We start from the raw sequence: 20,143 nt of genomic DNA, 5'->3' as shown, positions 1-20,143 counted from the left end.
GCCTGTCTTCTTCACCCTACACTCCTGCACTGCTGTCACTGCTTCCTGTCTCCTCCACCCTACACTTCTGCACTGCTACCTGTCTCCTCCACCCTACACTCCTGCACTCCTGCACTGCTGCCTGTCTCCTCCACCCTGCACTCCTGCACTGCTGCCTGTCTCCTCCACCCTACACTGCTGCACTGCTGCCTGTCTCCTCCACCCTACACTGCTGCACTGCTGCCTGTCTCCTCCGCCCTACACTCCTGCACTGCTGCCTGTCTCCTCCACCCTGCACTGCTGCCTGTCTCCTCCACCCTGCACTTCTACCTGTCTCCCCCACCCTACGCTCCTGCACTGCTACATGTCTTCTCCACTCCTGCACTGCTGTCACTGCTTCCTGTCTCCTCCATCCTACACTCCTGCACTGCTGTTACTGCTACCTGTCTCCTCCATCCTACAGTCCTGCACTGCTACCGGTGTCCTCCACTCCTGCACTGCTACCTGTGTTCTCCACTCTACACTCCTGCACTGCTGCCTGTCTCCTCCACCCTCGACTCCTGCACTGCTACCTGTCTCCTCCACCCTAAACTCCTGCACTGCTGCCTGTCTTTCCCCACACTACACTCCTGCACTACTGCCTGTCTTTCCCCACACTACACTCCTGCACTGCTGCCTGTCTTCCCCACGCTTTCTCCTGCACTGCTGCCTGTCTCCTCAGCCCTACACTCCTGCTCTGCTGCCTGTCTCCTCCGCCCTACACTCCTGCATTGCTGCCTGTCTCCTCCACCCTACACTCCTGCACTGCTGCCTGTCTCCTCCACCCTACACTCCTGTCACTGCTGCCTGTCTCCTCACATATTACCCTCATCCCTTCGTATGACTCGAGGGCCCATGCGATGTAATGTACCTGGGAGTTTTGCCCTGCGGCTGGATTGTGTGTCAGCCGTTACCTGACATAAGAGAGGAATGTCCCAGCGGATGGATGGGTCTGTGCTCAGTGCATTGCACTGATACCTGTCTCCTCCACCCTACACTCCTGCACTGCTGCCTGTCTTCTCCATCCTACACTCCTGCACTGCTACCTGTCTCCTACACTCCTGCACTGCTGCCTGTCTCTTACACTCCTGCAGTGCTGTCACTGCTTCCTGTCTCTTCCACCCTACACTCCTGCACTGCGGCCTGTCTCTTCCACCCTGCACTGCTGCCTGTCTCCTCCGCCCTACACTCCTGCACTGCTGCCTGTCTCCTCCACCCTGCACTCCTGCCTATCTCCTCCACCCTACACTCCTGCACTGCTGCCTGTCTCCTCCACCCTACACTCCTGCACTGCTGCCTGTCTCATCCACCCTACACTTCTGCACTGCTACCTGTCTCCCCCACCCTACGCTCCTGCACTGCTACCTGTCTCCTCCACCCTCCACTCCTGCACTGCTGCCACTGCTTCCTGTCTCCTCCATCCTACACTCCTGCACTGCTGTCACTGCTTCCTGTCTTCTCCTCCACCCTCCACTCCTGCACTGCTGCCTGTCTCCTCCACCCTCGACTCCTGCACTGCTACCTGTCTCCTCCACTCTACACTCTTGCACTTCTGCCTGTCTCCTCCACCCTATTTTCTTGCACTGCTGCCTGTCTCCTCCGCCCTACACTCCTGCACTGCTGCCTGTCTCCTCCACCCTACACTGCTGCCTGTCTCCTCTGCCCTACGCTCTTGCTCTGCTGCCTATCTCCTCTGCCCTACACTCCTGCAGTGCTGTCACTGCTACCTGTCTCCTCCAGCCTACACTCCTGCACTGCTGTCACTGCTGCCTGTCTCCTCCACCCTACATTCCTGCACTGCTACCTGTGTCCTCCACCCTACACTCCTGCACTGCTGCCTGTCTCCTCCACCCTACATTCCTGCACTGCTACCTGTGTCCTCCACCCTACACTCCTGCACTGCTACCTGTCTCCTCCGCTTTATACTCCTGCACTGCTGTCACTGCTGCCTGTCTCCTCACATATTACCCTCATCCCTGCGTATGACTCGAGGGCCCATGCGATGTAATGTACCTGGGAGTTTTGCCCTGCGGCTGGATTGTGTGTCAGCCGTTTCCTGACATAAGAGAGGAATGTCCCAGCGGATGGATGGATGGGTCTGTGCTTAGTGCATTGCACTGATACCTGTCTCCTCCACCCTACACTCCTGCACTGCTGCCTGTCTTCTCCACCCTACACTCCTGCACTGCTACCTGTCTCCTACACTCCTGCACTGCTGCCTGTCTCCTACACTCCTGCACTGCTGTCACTGCTTCCTGTCTCTTCCACCCTACACTCCTGCACTGCTGCCTGTCTCCTCCACCGTGCACTGCTGCCTGTCTCCTCCACCCTGCACTGCTGCCTGTCTCCTCCACCCTGCACTGCTGCCTGTCTCCTCCACCCTGCACTCCTGCACTGCTGCCTGTCTCCTCCACCCTACACTCCTGCACTGCTGCCTGTCTCATCCACCCTACACTCCTGCACTGCTACCTGTCTCCCCCACCCTACGCTCCTGCACTGCTACCTGTCTCCTCCACCCTCCACTCCTGCACTGCTGCCACTGCTTCCTGTCTCCTCCATCCTACACTCCTGCACTGCTGTCACTGCTTCCTGTCTTCTCCTCCACCCTCCACTCCTGCACTGCTGCCTGTCTCCTCCACCCTCGACTCCTGCACTGCTACCTGTCTCCTCCACTCTACACTCCTGCACTTCTGCCTGTCTCCTCCACCCTATTTTCTTGCACTGCTGCCTGTCTCCTCCGCCCTACACTCCTGCACTGCTGCCTGTCTCCTCCACCCTACACTCCTGCACTGCTGCCTGTCTCCTCTGCCCTACACTCTTGCTCTGCTGCCTATCTCCTCTGCCCTACACTCCTGCAGTGCTGTCACTGCTACCTGTCTCCTCCAGCCTACACTCCTGCACTGCTGTCACTGCTGCCTGTCTCCTCCACCCTACATTCCTGCACTGCTACCTGTGTCCTCCACCCTACACTCCTGCACTGCTGCCTGTCTCCTCCACCCTACATTCCTGCACTGCTACCTGTGTCCTCCACCCTACACTCCTGCACTGCTACCTGTCTCCTCCGCTTTATACTCCTGCACTGCTGTCACTGCTGCCTGTCTCCTCACATATTACCCTCATCCCTGCGTATGACTCGAGGGCCCATGCGATGTAATGTACCTGGGAGTTTTGCCCTGCGGCTGGATTGTGTGTCAGCCGTTTCCTGACATAAGAGAGGAATGTCCCAGCGGATGGATGGATGGGTCTGTGCTTAGTGCATTGCACTGATACCTGTCTCCTCCACCCTACACTCCTGCACTGCTGCCTGTCTTCTCCACCCTACACTCCTGCACTGCTACCTGTCTCCTACACTCCTGCACTGCTGCCTGTCTCCTACACTCCTGCACTGCTGTCACTGCTTCCTGTCTCTTCCACCCTACACTCCTGCACTGCTGCCTGTCTCCTCCACCGTGCACTGCTGCCTGTCTCCTCCACCCTGCACTGCTGCCTGTCTCCTCCACCCTGCACTCCTGCACTGCTGCCTGTCTCCTCCACCCTACACTCCTGCACTGCTGCCTGTCTCATCCACCCTACACTCCTGCACTGCTACCTGTCTCCCCCACCCTACGCTCCTGCACTGCTACCTGTCTCCTCCACCCTCCACTCCTGCACTGCTGCCACTGCTTCCTGTCTCCTCCATCCTACACTCCTGCACTGCTGTCACTGCTTCCTGTCTTCTCCTCCACCCTCCACTCCTGCACTGCTGCCTGTCTCCTCCACCCTCGACTCCTGCACTGCTACCTGTCTCCTCCACTCTACACTCCTGCACTTCTGCCTGTCTCCTCCACCCTATTTTCTTGCACTGCTGCCTGTCTCCTCCGCCCTACACTCCTGCACTGCTGCCTGTCTCCTCCACCCTACACTCCTGCACTGCTGCCTGTCTCCTCTGCCCTACACTCTTGCTCTGCTGCCTATCTCCTCTGCCCTACACTCCTGCAGTGCTGTCACTGCTACCTGTCTCCTCCAGCCTACACTCCTGTACTGCTGTCACTGCTGCCTGTCTCCTCCACCCTACATTCCTGCACTGCTACCTGTGTCCTCCACCCTACACTCCTGCACTGCTGCCTGTCTCCTCCACCCTACATTCCTGCACTGCTACCTGTGTCCTCCACCCTACACTCCTGCACTGCTACCTGTCTCCTCCGCTTTATACTCCTGCACTGCTGTCACTGCTGCCTGTCTCCTCACATATTACCCTCATCCCTTCGTATGACTCGAGGGCCCATGCGATGTAATGTACCTGGGAGTTTTGCCCTGCGGCTGGATTGTGTGTCAGCCGTTACCTGACATAAGAGAGGAATGTCCCAGCGGATGGATGGGTCTGTGCTCAGTGCATTGCACTGATACCTGTCTCCTCCACCCTACACTCCTGCACTGCTGCCTGTCTTCTCCATCCTACACTCCTGCACTGCTACCTGTCTCCTACACTCCTGCACTGCTGCCTGTCTCTTACACTCCTGCACTGCTGTCACTGCTTCCTGTCTCTTCCACCCTACACTCCTGCACTGCGGCCTGTCTCTTCCACCCTGCACTGCTGCCTGTCTCCTCCGCCCTACACTCCTGCACTGCTGCCTGTCTCCTCCACCCTGCACTCCTGCCTATCTCCTCCACCCTACACTCCTGCACTGCTGCCTGTCTCCTCCACCCTACACTCCTGCACTGCTGCCTGTCTCCTCCACCCTACACTCCTGCACTGCTGCCTGTCTCATCCACCCTACACTCCTGCACTGCTACCTGTCTCCCCCACCCTACGCTCCTGCACTGCTACCTGTCTCCTCCACCCTCCACTCCTGCACTGCTGCCACTGCTTCCTGTCTCCTCCATCCTACACTCCTGCACTGCTGTCACTGCTTCCTGTCTTCTCCTCCACCCTCCACTCCTGCAGTGCTGCCTGTCTCCTCCACCCTCGACTCCTGCACTGCTACCTGTCTCCTCCACTCTACACTCCTGCACTTCTGCCTGTCTCCTCCACCCTATTTTCTTGCACTGCTGCCTGTCTCCTCCGCCCTACACTCCTGCACTGCTGCCTGTCTCCTCCACCCTACACTCCTGCACTGCTGCCTGTCTCCTCTGCCCTACACTCTTGCTCTGCTGCCTATCTCCTCTGCCCTACACTCCTGCAGTGCTGTCACTGCTACCTGTCTCCTCCAGCCTACACTCCTGCACTGCTGTCACTGCTGCCTGTCTCCTCCACCCTACATTCCTGCACTGCTACCTGTGTCCTCCACCCTACACTCCTGCACTGCTGCCTGTCTCCTCCACCCTACATTCCTGCACTGCTACCTGTGTCCTCCACCCTACACTCCTGCACTGCTACCTGTCTCCTCCGCTTTATACTCCTGCACTGCTGTCACTGCTGCCTGTCTCCTCACATATTACCCTCATCCCTGCGTATGACTCGAGGGCCCATGCGATGTAATGTACCTGGGAGTTTTGCCCTGCGGCTGGATTGTGTGTCAGCCGTTTCCTGACATAAGAGAGGAATGTCCCAGCGGATGGATGGATGGGTCTGTGCTTAGTGCATTGCACTGATACCTGTCTCCTCCACCCTACACTCCTGCACTGCTGCCTGTCTTCTCCACCCTACACTCCTGCACTGCTACCTGTCTCCTACACTCCTGCACTGCTGCCTGTCTCCTACACTCCTGCACTGCTGTCACTGCTTCCTGTCTCTTCCACCCTACACTCCTGCACTGCTGCCTGTCTCCTCCACCGTGCACTGCTGCCTGTCTCCTCCACCCTGCACTGCTGCCTGTCTCCTCCACCCTACACTCCTGCATTGCTGCCTGTCTCCTCCACCCTGCACTCCTGCATTGCTGCCTGTCTCCTCCACCCTACACTCCTGCACTGCTGCCTGTCTCCTCCACCCTACACTCCTGCACTGCTACCTGTCTCCCCCACCCTACGCTCCTGCACTGCTACCTGTCTCCTCCACCCTCCACTCCTGCATTGCTGTCACTGCTTCCTGTCTCCTCCATCCTACACTCCTCCACTGCTGTTACTGCTACCTGTCTCCTCCACCCTACACTCCTGCACTGCTGTCACTGCTTCCTCTCTTCTCCTCTACCCTACACTCCTGCACTGCTGCCTGTCTCCTCCACCCTCGACTCCTGCACTGCTACCTGTCTCCTCCACTCTACACTCCTGCACTGCTGCCTGTCTCCTCCACCCTTCACTCCTGCACTGCTGCCTGTCTTTCCCCACACTACACTCCTGCACTGCTGCCTGTCTCCTCCACCCTACACTCCTGCACTGCTGCCTGTCTTTCCCCACTCTACAATCCTGCACTGCTGCCTGTCTTCCCCACGCTTTCTCCTGCACTGCTGCCTTTCTCCTCCGCCCTACACTCCTGCTCTGCTGCCTGTGTCCTCCACCCTACACTCCTGCACTGCTGCCTGTCTTCTCCACCCTACACTCCTGCACTGCTGCCTGTCTCCTCCGCCCTACACTCCTGCACTGCTGCCGTCTCCTCTGCCCTACACTCCTGCACTGCTGTCACTGCTACCTGTCTCCTCCAGCCTACACTCCTGCACTGCTAGAGTGACCAACCGTCCCGGTTTGGCCGGGACTGTCCTGGTTTAGACCTCCTAAATCCCGCGTCCCAGCCAAACCCATCCTGGGACGCAGAAAGTCCCGTTTTAACTAAATTGTTGGTTTTGCCTGGTGACGTGCCGGGCAGCTCACTGCTCTATCCGGCCGCACAGCATTAGACTTGGAGTGTGGGAGGGGAAGCTGTTACGCAGTGTGCATCACCGCCTCCCCATCATTGGTTATTTCAGCCGCCGCGTGACCGCGCCCCCTCCCACTCTCCCAGTAATGCTGTGCAGCCAGCCAGGGGCGGTTGCGGTCAGGCAGCATTACTGTGAGCGTGGCGCCGGCGCTGCGTTAATGACCTGCTGCTGCCTGTGCTGGTGAGCCCCTGGCTTGACTGAAGGAGAAAGTTGAATGCGGTGACCCGACGGCTGCTGGAGGCTGGAGCCTGTGAGTCGACTCTGCGACTCTCTGAGACAGTCGTCAGTCTGCTCTGTGCTGCTGAGTGTGATATGCGTCCGGGTGAGTCTGGGAGGGGGGAGGGAGGGGGGGGTGTCAAGCCCGCGACCCCCTGTCCCAGGTTGGCCCTATGGAAAGTTGGTCACCCTATGCACTGCTGTACTGCTGCCTGTCTCCTCCACCCTACATTCCTGCACTGCTACCTGTGTCCTCCACCCTACACTGCTACCTGTCTCCTCCGCTTTACACTCCTGCACTGCTGTCACTGCTGCCTGTCTCCTCACATATTACCCTCATCCCTGCGTATGACTGGAGGGCCCATGCGATGTAATGTACTTAGGAGTTTTGCCCTGCGGCTGGATTGTGTGTCAGCCGTTACCTGACATAAGAGAGGAATGTCCCAGCGGATGGATGGATGGGTCTGGTCTCAGTGCATTGCTGTGTGATCATCGCCTCGCCCCGTATAGTACAAAGCAATGCCAGGAGGGGTCTGTTGTGTGATGTCTCAGTCCATGTACAGTTGTTCCTGGAACTGGTTAATATGTGTCATGGATAAATTGTACATACAAATAAAAGCAGCTGACAGGCCGTCATATTACACCAGCAGCCCGTCTCTCGCTCTGCGCCTGACACGAGACATATGACGGCTCTGGGCCTAGATTACTCCGAGCTCTACAGTCACGCGGCCTGTCTGCACGGATGTGCATGTTGTCTCTTTCAATCACAGTAGATGAGGACACGGCGCTCACTACATGAAAGTTAAAGTAGCAGCGCGTTCCCGGCATGTCCTCCGCGTTTGTACATGTTAATCTGATGTGGCAATTCTGCACTAAATGCTATTCTCCCTCTTCTAATATTTAACAGCCTGAGCCAGCGCTACCGTAAATCCTGCAGCAAGCGTCTAATACCCTCATTACCGGCACAGTAATAACCAGGGCCAAGTCCTAAACAATGTGCGAGGGTTAAACGGCTTTCTCCAACTGGGCCAGTGTTTGCCCCCAAGGGGCACAGCTGAGAGACTTCACTACTGCGCTCAATATTTAATGACATTAGCCAGAGATGAGTGGTCTTGTGCTGAATAAAGCACTTTAAGTAAGAGCAAAGTATGGCCCAGTGTCCTCCAGCGACACAGAATATACAGTGTGTCTGTCCATATGCTGTGGCACTACACGTCTCAGCATGCCCAGCTATCATCAGGCTAGCAGGAAAGCTGCTGTAAAATTATATGTTGAAATGTCTGCTTGTGTGCACAGTGGTCTCTTCTTAGCTGGGCTGTAGTTACCAGAGTTAGTCACCGGCAGGTGTAGTTACCAGTCACAGGGCAGGTGTAAAGTGTAGTTACCAGAGACACAATCACTGGGCAGGTGTAATGCGTACTTACCAGGGACACAGCCACTGGGCAGGTTTAACGTGTAGTTACCAGAGACACAATCACTGGGCAGGTGTAATGGCATCAGCAATCACAATTAATGGATTTCCAGATCCAGGGATTTTTTGGCCAGATAAATAGATTCTACAATCTATTTGACTTGCCCACACATTACAGATTTATTTCAGTGATCGGCAGATATTTCCTTCTAAAGATTGCATCTTCATATCTGGAAATTGCCCAATCGATTGTCATTTCAGCTGTTCATAATGTAAATAGATGAAGAAGACGAATTGGGAATGCCCACACATATAAAAAAGATCCGCAGATAATACCAGATTATTAAGCATGTTTAAAAATCTGATTAAGCAATCGATTGGCGATCCCTATTAAGTTTTGATTAGGATTGCCAAAAGGGGGAGCACACACATCTAAAATTAATTGTGGCAATCATTTCCAGATCTCAGGATTGTCACAATTAATTGCTGATTTATGGGGCCCATTACAGTTACCAGAGTAATGGGCCCCATACATCCGCAATCATAATTAATGATTTTCCAGATCCAGTGATTTTTTTTGTCCAGATAAATGGTTTCTACAATCTATTTGACTTGCCCACACATTACAGATTTATTTCAGTGATCGGCAGATTTTTCCCATCTAAAGATTGCATCTTCATATCTGGAAAGTGTCCATACATCACCTCAATCGATTGTCATTTCAGATGTTACTTCTTTTCATAATGTAAATCGAAGAAGACGAAACGGGAATGCCCACACATATAAAAAACAACCACAGATAATACCAGATTATTAAACATGTTTAAAAATCTGATTCAGCAATCGATTGGTGATCCCTATTAATTGTTGATTGGGATTGCCAAAAGGGGGAGCCCACACATTAAAGAGTAATTGTGACAATCATCTCCAGATCTGAGGATTGTCACAATTAATTGCTGATGTATGGGGCCCTTTACAGTCACCAGGCATTTGTAACGTGTAGTTACCAGAGTTAAGGTGGCCATACACACGCAGATTTATCTTCAGATCTGGCTGGTTGGAACAAAAACATGGTTATGGATGAGAGCAAATGACAGTTGACCATTTGCTTGGAAATGCTGTAAAACTGTCACTCATCCATAACCATGTTTTTGTTCCAACCAGCCAGATCTGAATATAAATCTTACTAGTGTATGGGCACCTTTACAGTCACCAGGCAGGTGTAGTTACCAGAGTCAGTCACCGGGCAGGTGTAACGGGTAGTTACCAGAGTTACAGTGGCTGGGAAGGTGTAGTTACTAGAGTCACAGTCACCGGGCAGGTGTAACGTGTAGTTACCAGAGTCACAGTCACTTGGCAGGTGTAACGCGTAGTTACCAGAGTCAGTCACCGGGCAGGTGTGACGTGTAGTTACCAGCGTTACAGTCACTGGGCAGGTGTGGTTACCAGAGTTAAGGTGCCCATACGCTAGTAAGATTTATCCACAGATCTGGCTGGTTGGAACAAAAACATGGTTATGGATGAGTGACAATTTGTCAGTTTTCCAGCATTTCCAAGCAAATAGTCAACTGTCATTTGCTCTCATCCATAACCATGTTTTTGTTCCAATCAGACAGATCTGAAGATAAATCTTTGTATGTATGGCCACCTTTACAGTCGCTGGGCAGGTGTGGTTACCAGAGTTACAGTTGCCGGGCAGGTGTAATGCGTAGTTACCAGAGTTACAGTCACGAGGCTGGTGTAATGCGTAGTTACCAGAGTTACAGTCACAGTCTAGAATAGATCCTTAATGTGTACCAGAACCTCCTCACCATCATTATTCACTCTCAGAACAAAATAACAGCAAAAATAACTAAACCGTATGTTTAAGGATCTAGAGTGATTGCCTGTTGGTGATTGTGGTATGACTACATGTGTTAGTCACCAGATGATGAATGTCCTATATTTTACTAAAGAACCTAATAAAAGTTGAATTGTAATACTTATGCTGTATGCTGTAATACTTATGCGTATAGAAGATTCACTCAGGAATTGTCAATTTTATACCCAATATTGTTTGTTTTGTCTTGTTGTGGTATGTCTACATGTTTTACAGCCACCAGATGGTGACTGTCCTATATTTTTCTAAAGAACCTAATAAAAGTTAAATTTTAATACTAACTCATCATATCACTCATCTTGATTACAATCTAACAAAAGTTTGCCCCCAAAAAAGAGAAATCCCCTTTGTTAAATGGATGTTTGGGTACTTGTGTATTATCACGGCGCCCACGATATTCAGTCGTATGGCATTGTATTCCATTTAAAATTGTATACCATTGTATATGGCATACAATGCAATGAGATGCGATTTTAAATTGTATATACAATCTTTAATTGTATAAGCACCTTAACAGGTGCTTACAATGTTAAATGCACCCCCACGCCACTGCCACTATCAACGCCAACCCGAAGCGTCCACCGATTTTATATAGTGTGGCGAGCGCAGCGAGCCACCAAGCCCGAAGCGTGGCGAGCGGCCGCGCATTACTTCACATGTATTCCCCGGGGCTCGCTGCGCTCGCCACGCTGCGGCCTCGGTGGCTCGCTGTGCTCGCCACACTATATAAGGTCAACTCCACGCTGACGTGGATAGTGGGGGTATGAAAAGGTCGGAGGAGGCATACCGCCGCCCCTCGGGGGCTCGCTGCGCTCGCCACACTTTGGGTTGGCGTTGATAGCACGGGTGGCGTGGGGGTGCTTTTAACATTGTAAGCACCTATTACGGTGCTTATACAATTATTTATCTTATAGGGGGCACATTTAACATTGAAAACACCCATTAGGGTGCTTATACAATTTAAAATCGTATACCATTGGGCAGGTGTAACGCGTAGTTCCCAGAGTTACAGTCACCGGGCTGGTGTAGTTACCAGATTTACAGTCACCGGGCAGGTGTAACGTGTAGTTAACAGAGTTACAGTATATATGCATGTATAAGACATATGATGTGTGATCTCTGAGGTGCTATGTAATTACAGGTGTACATGTATGGAACATTTATAACGCGGTGCTGTGTAATTACAGGTGTACATGTATGGAACTTGTATAACGCAGTGCTGTGTAATTACAGGTGGTGCACTGATCTGCACACTGAGGAAGAGGAGGAGACAGAGCGTTTCCTGGATGAGTGCAGTGCTGACCCATCCCTCCGCGAGCGCCTCTCCCTCCTCAGCTGCACCTTCCACAATCGCAGGCGGCTGGTGAAGAATAACGCTGCCTTGTTCTGTGACCCCATCTTCCATGTGGAGCCTGTGGTAAGAAGTGGGCTGAATTCTTTTGTACAGCTGGTGTTACTGAGCCTGTGCAGGACGTATTACTAGGCACAGCATCCCATATGCAGCAGTGTAATGTTACTGAGCCTGTGCAGGTAATATTACTAGGCACAGCATCCCATATGCAGCAGTGTAATGTTACTGAGCCTGTGCACGGAGTATTACTAGGCACAGCATCCCATACTCTGCAATATAGTATTACTGAGCCTGTGCATGGAATATTACTAGGCACAGCATCCCATTTGCATCAGTGTAATGTTACTGAGCCTGTGCATGCAGAATTACTAGGCATAGCATCCCATACTCTGCAATATAATGTTACTGAGCCTGTGCATGGAATATTACTAGGCATAGCATCCCATATGCAACAGTGTAATGTTACCGTGTCTGTGCACGGAATATTACTAGGCACAGCATCCCATATGCAGCAGTATAATATTACTGAGATTGTGCACGTAATATTACTAGGCACAGCATCCCATATGCAGCAGTGTAATGTTACTGAGCCTGTGCACGGAGTATTACTAGGCACAGCATCCCATACTCTGCAATATAGTATTACTGAGCCTGTGCATGGAATATTACTAGGCACAGCATCCCATTTGCATCAGTGTAATGTTACTAAGCCTGTGCATGCAGAATTACTAGGCATAGCATCCCATACTCTGCAATATAATGTTACTGAGCCTGTGCATGGAATATTACTAGGCATAGCATCCCATATGCAACAGTGTAATGTTACCGTGTCTGTGCACGGAATATTACTAGGCACAGCATCCCATATGCAGCAGTATAATATTACTGAGATTGTGCACGTAATATTACTAGGCACAGCATCCCATATGCAGCAGTGTAATGTTACTGAGCCTGTGCTCGGAGTATTACTAGGCACAGCATCCCATACTCTGCAATATAGTATTACTGAGCCTGTGCATGGAATATTACTAGGCATAGCATCCCATATGCAGCAGTGTAGTGTGACTGAGCCTGTGCATGGAATATTGCTAGGCATATAGGGCCTTATTCGAGTTCACTCTTTCAGACAAAATCCTTCTTAGATGGACAAAACCATGTGCACTGCAGGGGGGCAGATGTAACTTGTGCAGATCTAATTAGATTTGGGTGGGGTTTTACTTCAAAGTGAGATCTCTATTGCAGTGTAAAAATAAAGCAGCCAGTATTTACCCTGCAAAGAATCACCAAAAAAAATCACCAAATCTATTTCTATCTGCACATGTTACATCTGCCCCCCTGAAGTGCACATGGTTTTGTCCATCTAAGAAGGATTTTGTCAGAAAGAGTGAACTCGAATAAGGCCCATAATCCCATATGCAGCAGTGTAATGTTACCGTGTCTGTGCATGGATTATTACTAGGCACAGCATCCCATATGCAGCAGTATAATATTACTGAAATTGTGCACGTAATATTACTAGGCACAGCATCCCATATGCAGCAGTGTAATGTTACTGAGCCTGTGCACGGAGTATTACTAGGCACAGCATCCCATACTCTGCAATATAGTATTACTGAGCCTGTGCATGGAATATTACTAGGCATAGCATCCAATATGCAGCAGTGTAGTGTGACTGAGCCTGTGCATGGAATATTGCTAGGCATATAATCCTATATGCAGCAGTATAATGTTACTGAGCCCATGCATGGAGTATTACTAGGCATAGCATCACATATGCAGCAGTGTAATGTTACTGAGCAGCCTGTGCACAAAGTATTACTAGACATGGCATCCCATACGCAGCAGTGTAATGTTACTGAGCCTGTGCACAGAGTAATACAAAGCACGGCATCCCATACTCTGCAATATACTGTTACTGAGCCTGTGCATGCAGAATTACTAGGCATAGCATCCCATACTCTGCAATATAATGTTACTGAGCCTGTGCATGGAATATTACTAGGCATAGCATCCCATATGCAACAGTGTAATGTTACCGTGTCTGTGCACGGAATATTACTAGGCACAGCATCCCATATGCAGCAGTATAATATTACTGAGATTGTGCACGTAATATTACTAGGCACAGCATCCCATATGGAGCAGTGTAATGTTACTGAGCCTGTGCACGGAGTATTACTAGGCACAGCATCCCATTTGCATCCATGTAATGTTACTGAGCCTGTGCACGGAGTACTACTAGGCACAGCATCCCATACTCTGCAATATAGTATTACTGAGCCTGTGCATGGAATATTACTAGGCATAGCATCCAATATGCAGCAGTGTAGTGTGACTGAGCCTGTGCATGGAATATTGCTAGGCATATAATCCCATATGCAGCAGTATAATGTTACTGAGCCCATGCATGGAGTATTACTAGGCATAGCATCACATATGCAGCAGTGTAATGTTACTGAGCAGCCTGTGCACAAAGTATTACTAGACATGGCATCCCATACGCAGCAGTGTAATGTTACTGAGCCTGTGCACGGAGTAATACTAAGCACGGCATCCCATACTCTGCAATATACTGTTACTAAGCCTGTGCATGCAGAATTACTAGGCATAGCATCCCATACTCTGCAATATAATGTTACTGAGCCTGTGCATGGAATATTACTAGGCATAGCATCCCATATGCAACAGTGTAATGTTACCGTGTCTGTGCACGGAATATTACTAGGCACAGCATCCCATATGCAGCAGTATAATATTACTGAGATTGTGCATGTAATATTACTAGGCACAGCATCCCATATGGAGCAGTGTAATGTTACTGAGCCTGTGCACGGAGTATGACTAGGCACAGCATCCCATTTGCATCCGTGTAATGTTACTGAGCCTGTGCACGGAGTACTACTAGGCACAGCATCCCATACTCTGCAATATAATGTTACTGAGCCTGTGCATGGAATATTACTAGGCATAGCATCCCATATGCAGCAGTGTAATGTGACTGCGCCTGTGCATGGAATATTGCTAGGCATATAATCCCATATGCAGCAGTATAATGTTACTGAGCCTGTGCACAAAGTATTACTAGACATGGCATCCCATACACAGCAGTGTAATGTTACTGAGCCTGTGCATGGAGTAATACTAAGCACGGCATCCCATACTCTGCAATATACTGTTACTGAGCCTGTGCATGCAGAATTACTAGGCACGGCATCCCATACTCTGCAGTATAATGTTACTGAGCCTGTGCACAGAGTATTACTAGGCATGGCATCCCATATGCAGCAGTGTAATTTTACAGAGCCTGTGCAGGGAATATTACTAGGCATATCATCCCATATGCAGCAGTATAATGTTTCTGAGCCTGTGCATGGAGTATTACTAGGCATATCATCCCATTTGCAGCAGTATAATGTTACTGAGCCTGTGCACAGAGTATTACTAGGCACAGTATCCCATACTCTGCAATATAGTATTACTGAGCCTGTGCATGGAATATTACTAGGCATAGCATCCCATACTCTGCAATATAATGTTACTGAGCCTGTGCATGGAATATTACTAAGCATAGCATCCCATATGCAGCAGTGTAATGTTGCCGAGCCTGTGCACGGAGTATTACTAGGCACGGCATCCCATACTCTGCAGTATAATGTTACTGAGCCTGTGCACAGAGTATTACTAGGCATGGCATCCCATATACAGCAGTGTAATTTTACAGAGCCTGTGCACGGAATACATCCCATATGCAGCAGTGTAATATTACTGAAATTGTGCACGTAATATTACTAGGCACAGCATCCCATATGCAGCAGTGTAACGTTACTGAGCCTGTGCACGGAGTATTACTAGGCATAGCATCCCATACTCTGCAATATAGTATTACTGAGCATGTGCATGGAATATTACTCGGCACAGCATCCCATATGTAGCAGTGTAATGTTACCGAGCCTGTGCACAGAGTATTACTAGGCATGGCATCCCATATGCAGCAGTATAATATTACTAAGCCTGTGCATGGAGTATTACTTGGCATATCATCCCATATGCAGTAGTATAATGTTACTGAGCCTGTGCATAGAGTATTACTTGGCATATCATCCCATATGCAGCAGTATAATGTTATTGAGCTTGTGCACGGAGTATTACTAGGCACAGCATCCCATATGCAGCCATATAATGTTTCTGAGCCTTTGCACAGAGTATTACTAGGCATATCATCCCATGCGCAGCAGTGTAATGTTACTGAGTCTGTGCACTGAGTTTTACTAGGCATAGCATCCCATATGCAGCAGTATAATGTTACTGAGCCTATATAGGGTGGTTCTGTGCACGGAGTATCACAATGCATGGCACCCCATACACACGCACGGGCTATTACTAGGCACATGTGAGGGGTATAGGTGGTGTGACCAAACGCCTGCCCTTATGCTCTGGCTACACCCTTCAGGTCCACAGATGGCGGTTCCTGGTCTTATGGGACTCCCTGTTACTGTCAGTAACTGCCTGTTACTGACTCCACCCACCACGCAGTGGGCGGGGATATTGCTGCCACCACCAGACTCCTACTACGTGGTGTCTGGAACCACAGTTACCTCCTCAGGCCCAAACGCTGGCATCTGAGTACTACCTGCTGGGGTGTATGCGTCAACACGCTCCTGACAACCCCCCGACTGGCGTTGGTTGGTTCCCCACTGGTCACGGACCACACCTCTGCATCGGTAGCTGGCAGAGCAGAACTTGGTGATGCTGGATCCTTGTACCCAGTACAGCCGGAGAACGGAATTATTGCAGTAATTCTGTTAGTCGCAAGATGAAAACGGTCGTCTTAAGGCAAAGGGTGTTTATTTGTTCATAGATCTGAAAAGATCTCTTCTCCTATCTCTAGGACAGTGATGGCTAACCTTGACACTCCAGCTGTTGTTGAACTACACATCCCAGCATGCCCTGCATCAGTTTTAGCATGGCCAAATAGTAAAACTGTAGCAGGGCATGCTGGGATGTGTAGTTCAACAACAGCTGGAGTGTCAAGGTTAGCCATCACTGCTCTAGGAGGGACAGCATACAGATGTTACAGCTTCGGATACAGGCAGATTTACTATTTACACAGGGCATCAGCTCTCCTTTTATGTTACTCCAATACACATTACCACAGGGGGTAAGCCCACCTTGTGGTCTCCAACCATCATCTTAAGTGCCAGAGAGGTGCATGCGTTGGGCACATGCATGCTCTGCATTGTCCTCTGTGGACAGAGCGGAGTGGTTGCTCCTCTGAGTCACAGCCCACCTAGGGGGCCAGGTACCACCCAGGTGCCGGTCTGTCTGGCTAGGGGGAACGTTCCCTCCAAAACGTACTTCCAGGAGCCTGCCAGGGGACCAGCTGAACACCTCTAGCCCAGACGTGAGCTCCAGAGATGAGCAGCCCTGATCCCCTGCAGGGTCTCTTGCCCACTGACGGAGAGCCCCATGGAGCTCCAGGGAACCACTCAGCTTGTTAAAAAGCTGATGTACTCTGCTACCATCCCTGCAGCTCACAGCTTGGAGTCTATCTGAGAAAGCATTCAGTTTTTGGGATAAAGCCTGGGGGGAACCCAGCAGCCCACACAGGACTCCAAGTACAATAAGTGTATTTTACATTAAAACACATTGTACACTTTATACAGTGTCTTAAGCCACCCGGACCCAGCTTCGGAGGGGGACTGGCATCGCGACGCCCACATAGAGCAGGTAGGGCTATCCCTTTTTTGTACAACAGGCGGCCAGTGCCGCTAAACACAGTTTCTTTTGAATTTTGGTGCCAAGCGCCCTATGTCCCTTATGGCGCCCGGGCTGAAGGGGTTAACCCTCTCCACGGCCGCCATTCCCCCCCCCCGTGTACCAGGGTCTCCGGCCACAGGTGGGAGTAGGGGAGGTGTGAGGGTTTAAAGGCGGGGAGTAGGGGAGATGTGCGGTTGTACAGGTGGGGAGTATGGCAGGTGGAGGGGGTGCAAGTGGGGTGTAGTGGGTACAGGTGGTAGGTAGGGCAGGTGTAGGGGGTACAGGTGGGGAGTAGGGCAGGTGTAGTGGCCACAGGTGGGGAGTAGGGCAGGTGTAGTGGGCACAGGTGGGGAGTAGGGCAGGTGTAGTGGGCACAGGTGGGGAGTAGGACAGGTGTAGTGGGCACAGGTGGGGAGTAAGGCAGGTGTAGGGGGTACAGGTAGGAGTAGGGCAGGTATAGGGGGTCCAGGTGCGGAGTAGGGCAGGTGTAGGAGGTACAGGTGGGAGTAGGGCAGGTGTAGCGGGGAGTAGGGCAGGTGTAGGGGGTACAGATGGCAGTAGGGCAGGTATAGGGGGTCCAGGTGCAGAGTAGGGCAGGTATAGGGGATACAGATGGGAGTATGGCAGGTGTAGTGGGCACAGGTAGGGAAGGTGTAGTGGGCACAGGTGGGAGTAGGGCAGGTGTAGGGGTTGCATGTTGGGTGTAGGGGGTACAGGTAGAAGTAGGGCAGGTGTAGTGGGTACAGGTGGAGAGTAGGGAAGGTGTAGGGAGTAGGGCAGGTTTAGGGGGTGCAGGTTGCGTGTAGAGGGTGCAGGTGTAGTGGGCACAGGTGGGAGAAGGGCAGGTGTAGTGGGGAGTAGGGCAGGTGTAGTGGGCACAGGTGGGAGAAGAGCAGGTGTAGTGGGGAGTAGGGCAGGTGTAGGGGTACAGGTGGGAGTAGGGGGTACAGGTGGGGGGTAGGGCAGGTGTAGTAGGTACAGGTGATGAGTAGGGCAGGTGTAGGGGGTACAGGTTGGAGTGGGGAACTTGTAGGGGGTACAGATGGAAGTAGGGCAGGTGTAGTGAGTACAGGTGGGAGTAGATGAGGGATGTGTATCCCACACTGTACATACTAATCTATCTATCCTGACAGGAAGGAGATATATGGCCCAACACCTCCGCAGAGGTTACTGTGCTCTTCAGGCCTCAGGCTGCCAAGATATACCAGTGCACGGTCTACTGTGACATTACAGGTAACATACTTGTTATAGGGGTATCTGTGCACCTTCTTCTATGACATAACCATGTTACAGGATATGCCATTGTATCATGTAGTTTTTATAATAGATAACATGCATGTTACTGGTATATCTGTGCTCTGTTTACTGTAACATAACAGGTTGTGTACATGTTACAGTTATACCATTGTACTGAGACTAAACAACATACATGTTATGGTATACCTGCATATTGCCTACTGTGACATAACCAGTAACATACGTGTTCCAGGTATACCCGCACACCCCCTACTGTGACATAACCAGTAACATATGTGTTATCCAGTGAAATACGTGTTATAGGTATACCTGAACACCGCCAACTGTGACATAACCAGTAACATACGTGTTATAGGTATACTCGCACACCGCCTACTGTGACATAACCAGTAACATACGTGTTCTAATATACCCGCACACCACCTACTGTGACATAACCAGTAACATATGTGTCCTAGGTATACCCGCACACTTTGTATGGGCCTGGCAGTGATGTATTTTGTTTTGTTCTCTGATAGGCCGGAAAACACGGCTTCCTCTGCGGATTCGGGGAGAAGGCCTGGGGCCAAAACTTAGCTTCAGCTTTGATCAGCTAGAAATCGGAAAGGTGTTTGTGGGCTCCACTCACAGCTATGAGGTGGGTATCGCACTGTTATGCCCAAGTTACCCTGGGTGTGGTATGTGGTTCCGACAGTCAGGATCCCGACAGTCTTTAGCCCGCAGTCAGCGTGGCCAGCGCAACAAAGACCCTTGCGGGCTCGCTGCGGGCACGGTGGCTCGCTACGCTTACCACCTATTCTATTCTCCCTCTATGGGGGTCGTGGACCCCCACAAGGGAGAATACCTGACGACCGTCTGTGTTTTAACCCGACGTCGGGTTAATGACTGTTGGGATCCCGTCCGGCAACCGGTTACCCTGTACTCCACAAAGAGAAATATGTGATAATAAGGTGCGCTGCTAACAGCGGCTGGTCAGGGGATTGTCAATCCCCAAAGAATAAACAGAGTAAACAAGAAAATAACCAGCTCTGCTTTGTTTCTCAAATGATTCATAAAATAACGGTTTATTTCAAATTAGAAATGTAATATAATTAAAAACATACATATAAATTAAAACACATTAAAAGAGTGAAAATAAACTCTTCTCATGATGAAGCTGGGAGAATCAAATATACCCAGGGCTGGATTAACAGTGGGCCTGATGGAGCTACAGTTCCAGGCCCACTCTCCAAATAGGCCCATTTTGTAGCTAAGGGCCAGGGCTTTCCAACGAGCCCGGCTCCGCGTTGCTAGCCTCCCGGGAACCGGAGATACCGCCAAGCAAAGCTGGAACGTTTTCCCCATAACATAGGACCCGCTAATTCCGACCCCCACCCAGTTACAACGGCAGTGGCGTAACTAAGTTTACGGCGGGGGGGGGCGCCACCCCCCCCCCCGCCGCCGCCCCGCCAATCCCCCGCCGCCCATGCAAACCCCCCCCTTCC

General features: G+C 51.0%; 1 protein-coding gene across 5 annotated transcripts in view; it reads left to right on the top strand.

The window, feature by feature from the left end:
• HYDIN (HYDIN axonemal central pair apparatus protein) overlaps nt 1-20,143 on the top strand; it is a 464,418-nt gene that overhangs the window by 46,997 nt on the left and 397,278 nt on the right. For all 5 annotated transcript variants that reach the window (XM_083165003.1, XM_083165004.1, XM_083165002.1 and 2 more), the window contains exons 9-11: nt 11,528-11,711; nt 18,536-18,635; nt 19,178-19,296. In XM_083165003.1, the coding sequence (XP_083021129.1) occupies nt 11,528-11,711; nt 18,536-18,635; nt 19,178-19,296 (403 nt within the window). The remainder of the gene's footprint in view (nt 1-11,527; nt 11,712-18,535; nt 18,636-19,177; nt 19,297-20,143) is intronic.

The sequence above is a fragment of the Crinia signifera genome, chromosome 11, assembly GCF_055691185.1.
Source record: "Crinia signifera chromosome 11, ASM5569118v1, whole genome shotgun sequence".
In the NCBI taxonomy this organism is placed as follows: Eukaryota; Metazoa; Chordata; class Amphibia; order Anura; family Myobatrachidae; genus Crinia; species Crinia signifera.
The sequence above is the reverse complement of the archived record's forward strand: the minus strand, read 5'-3'. Positions and strand labels throughout refer to the sequence as shown.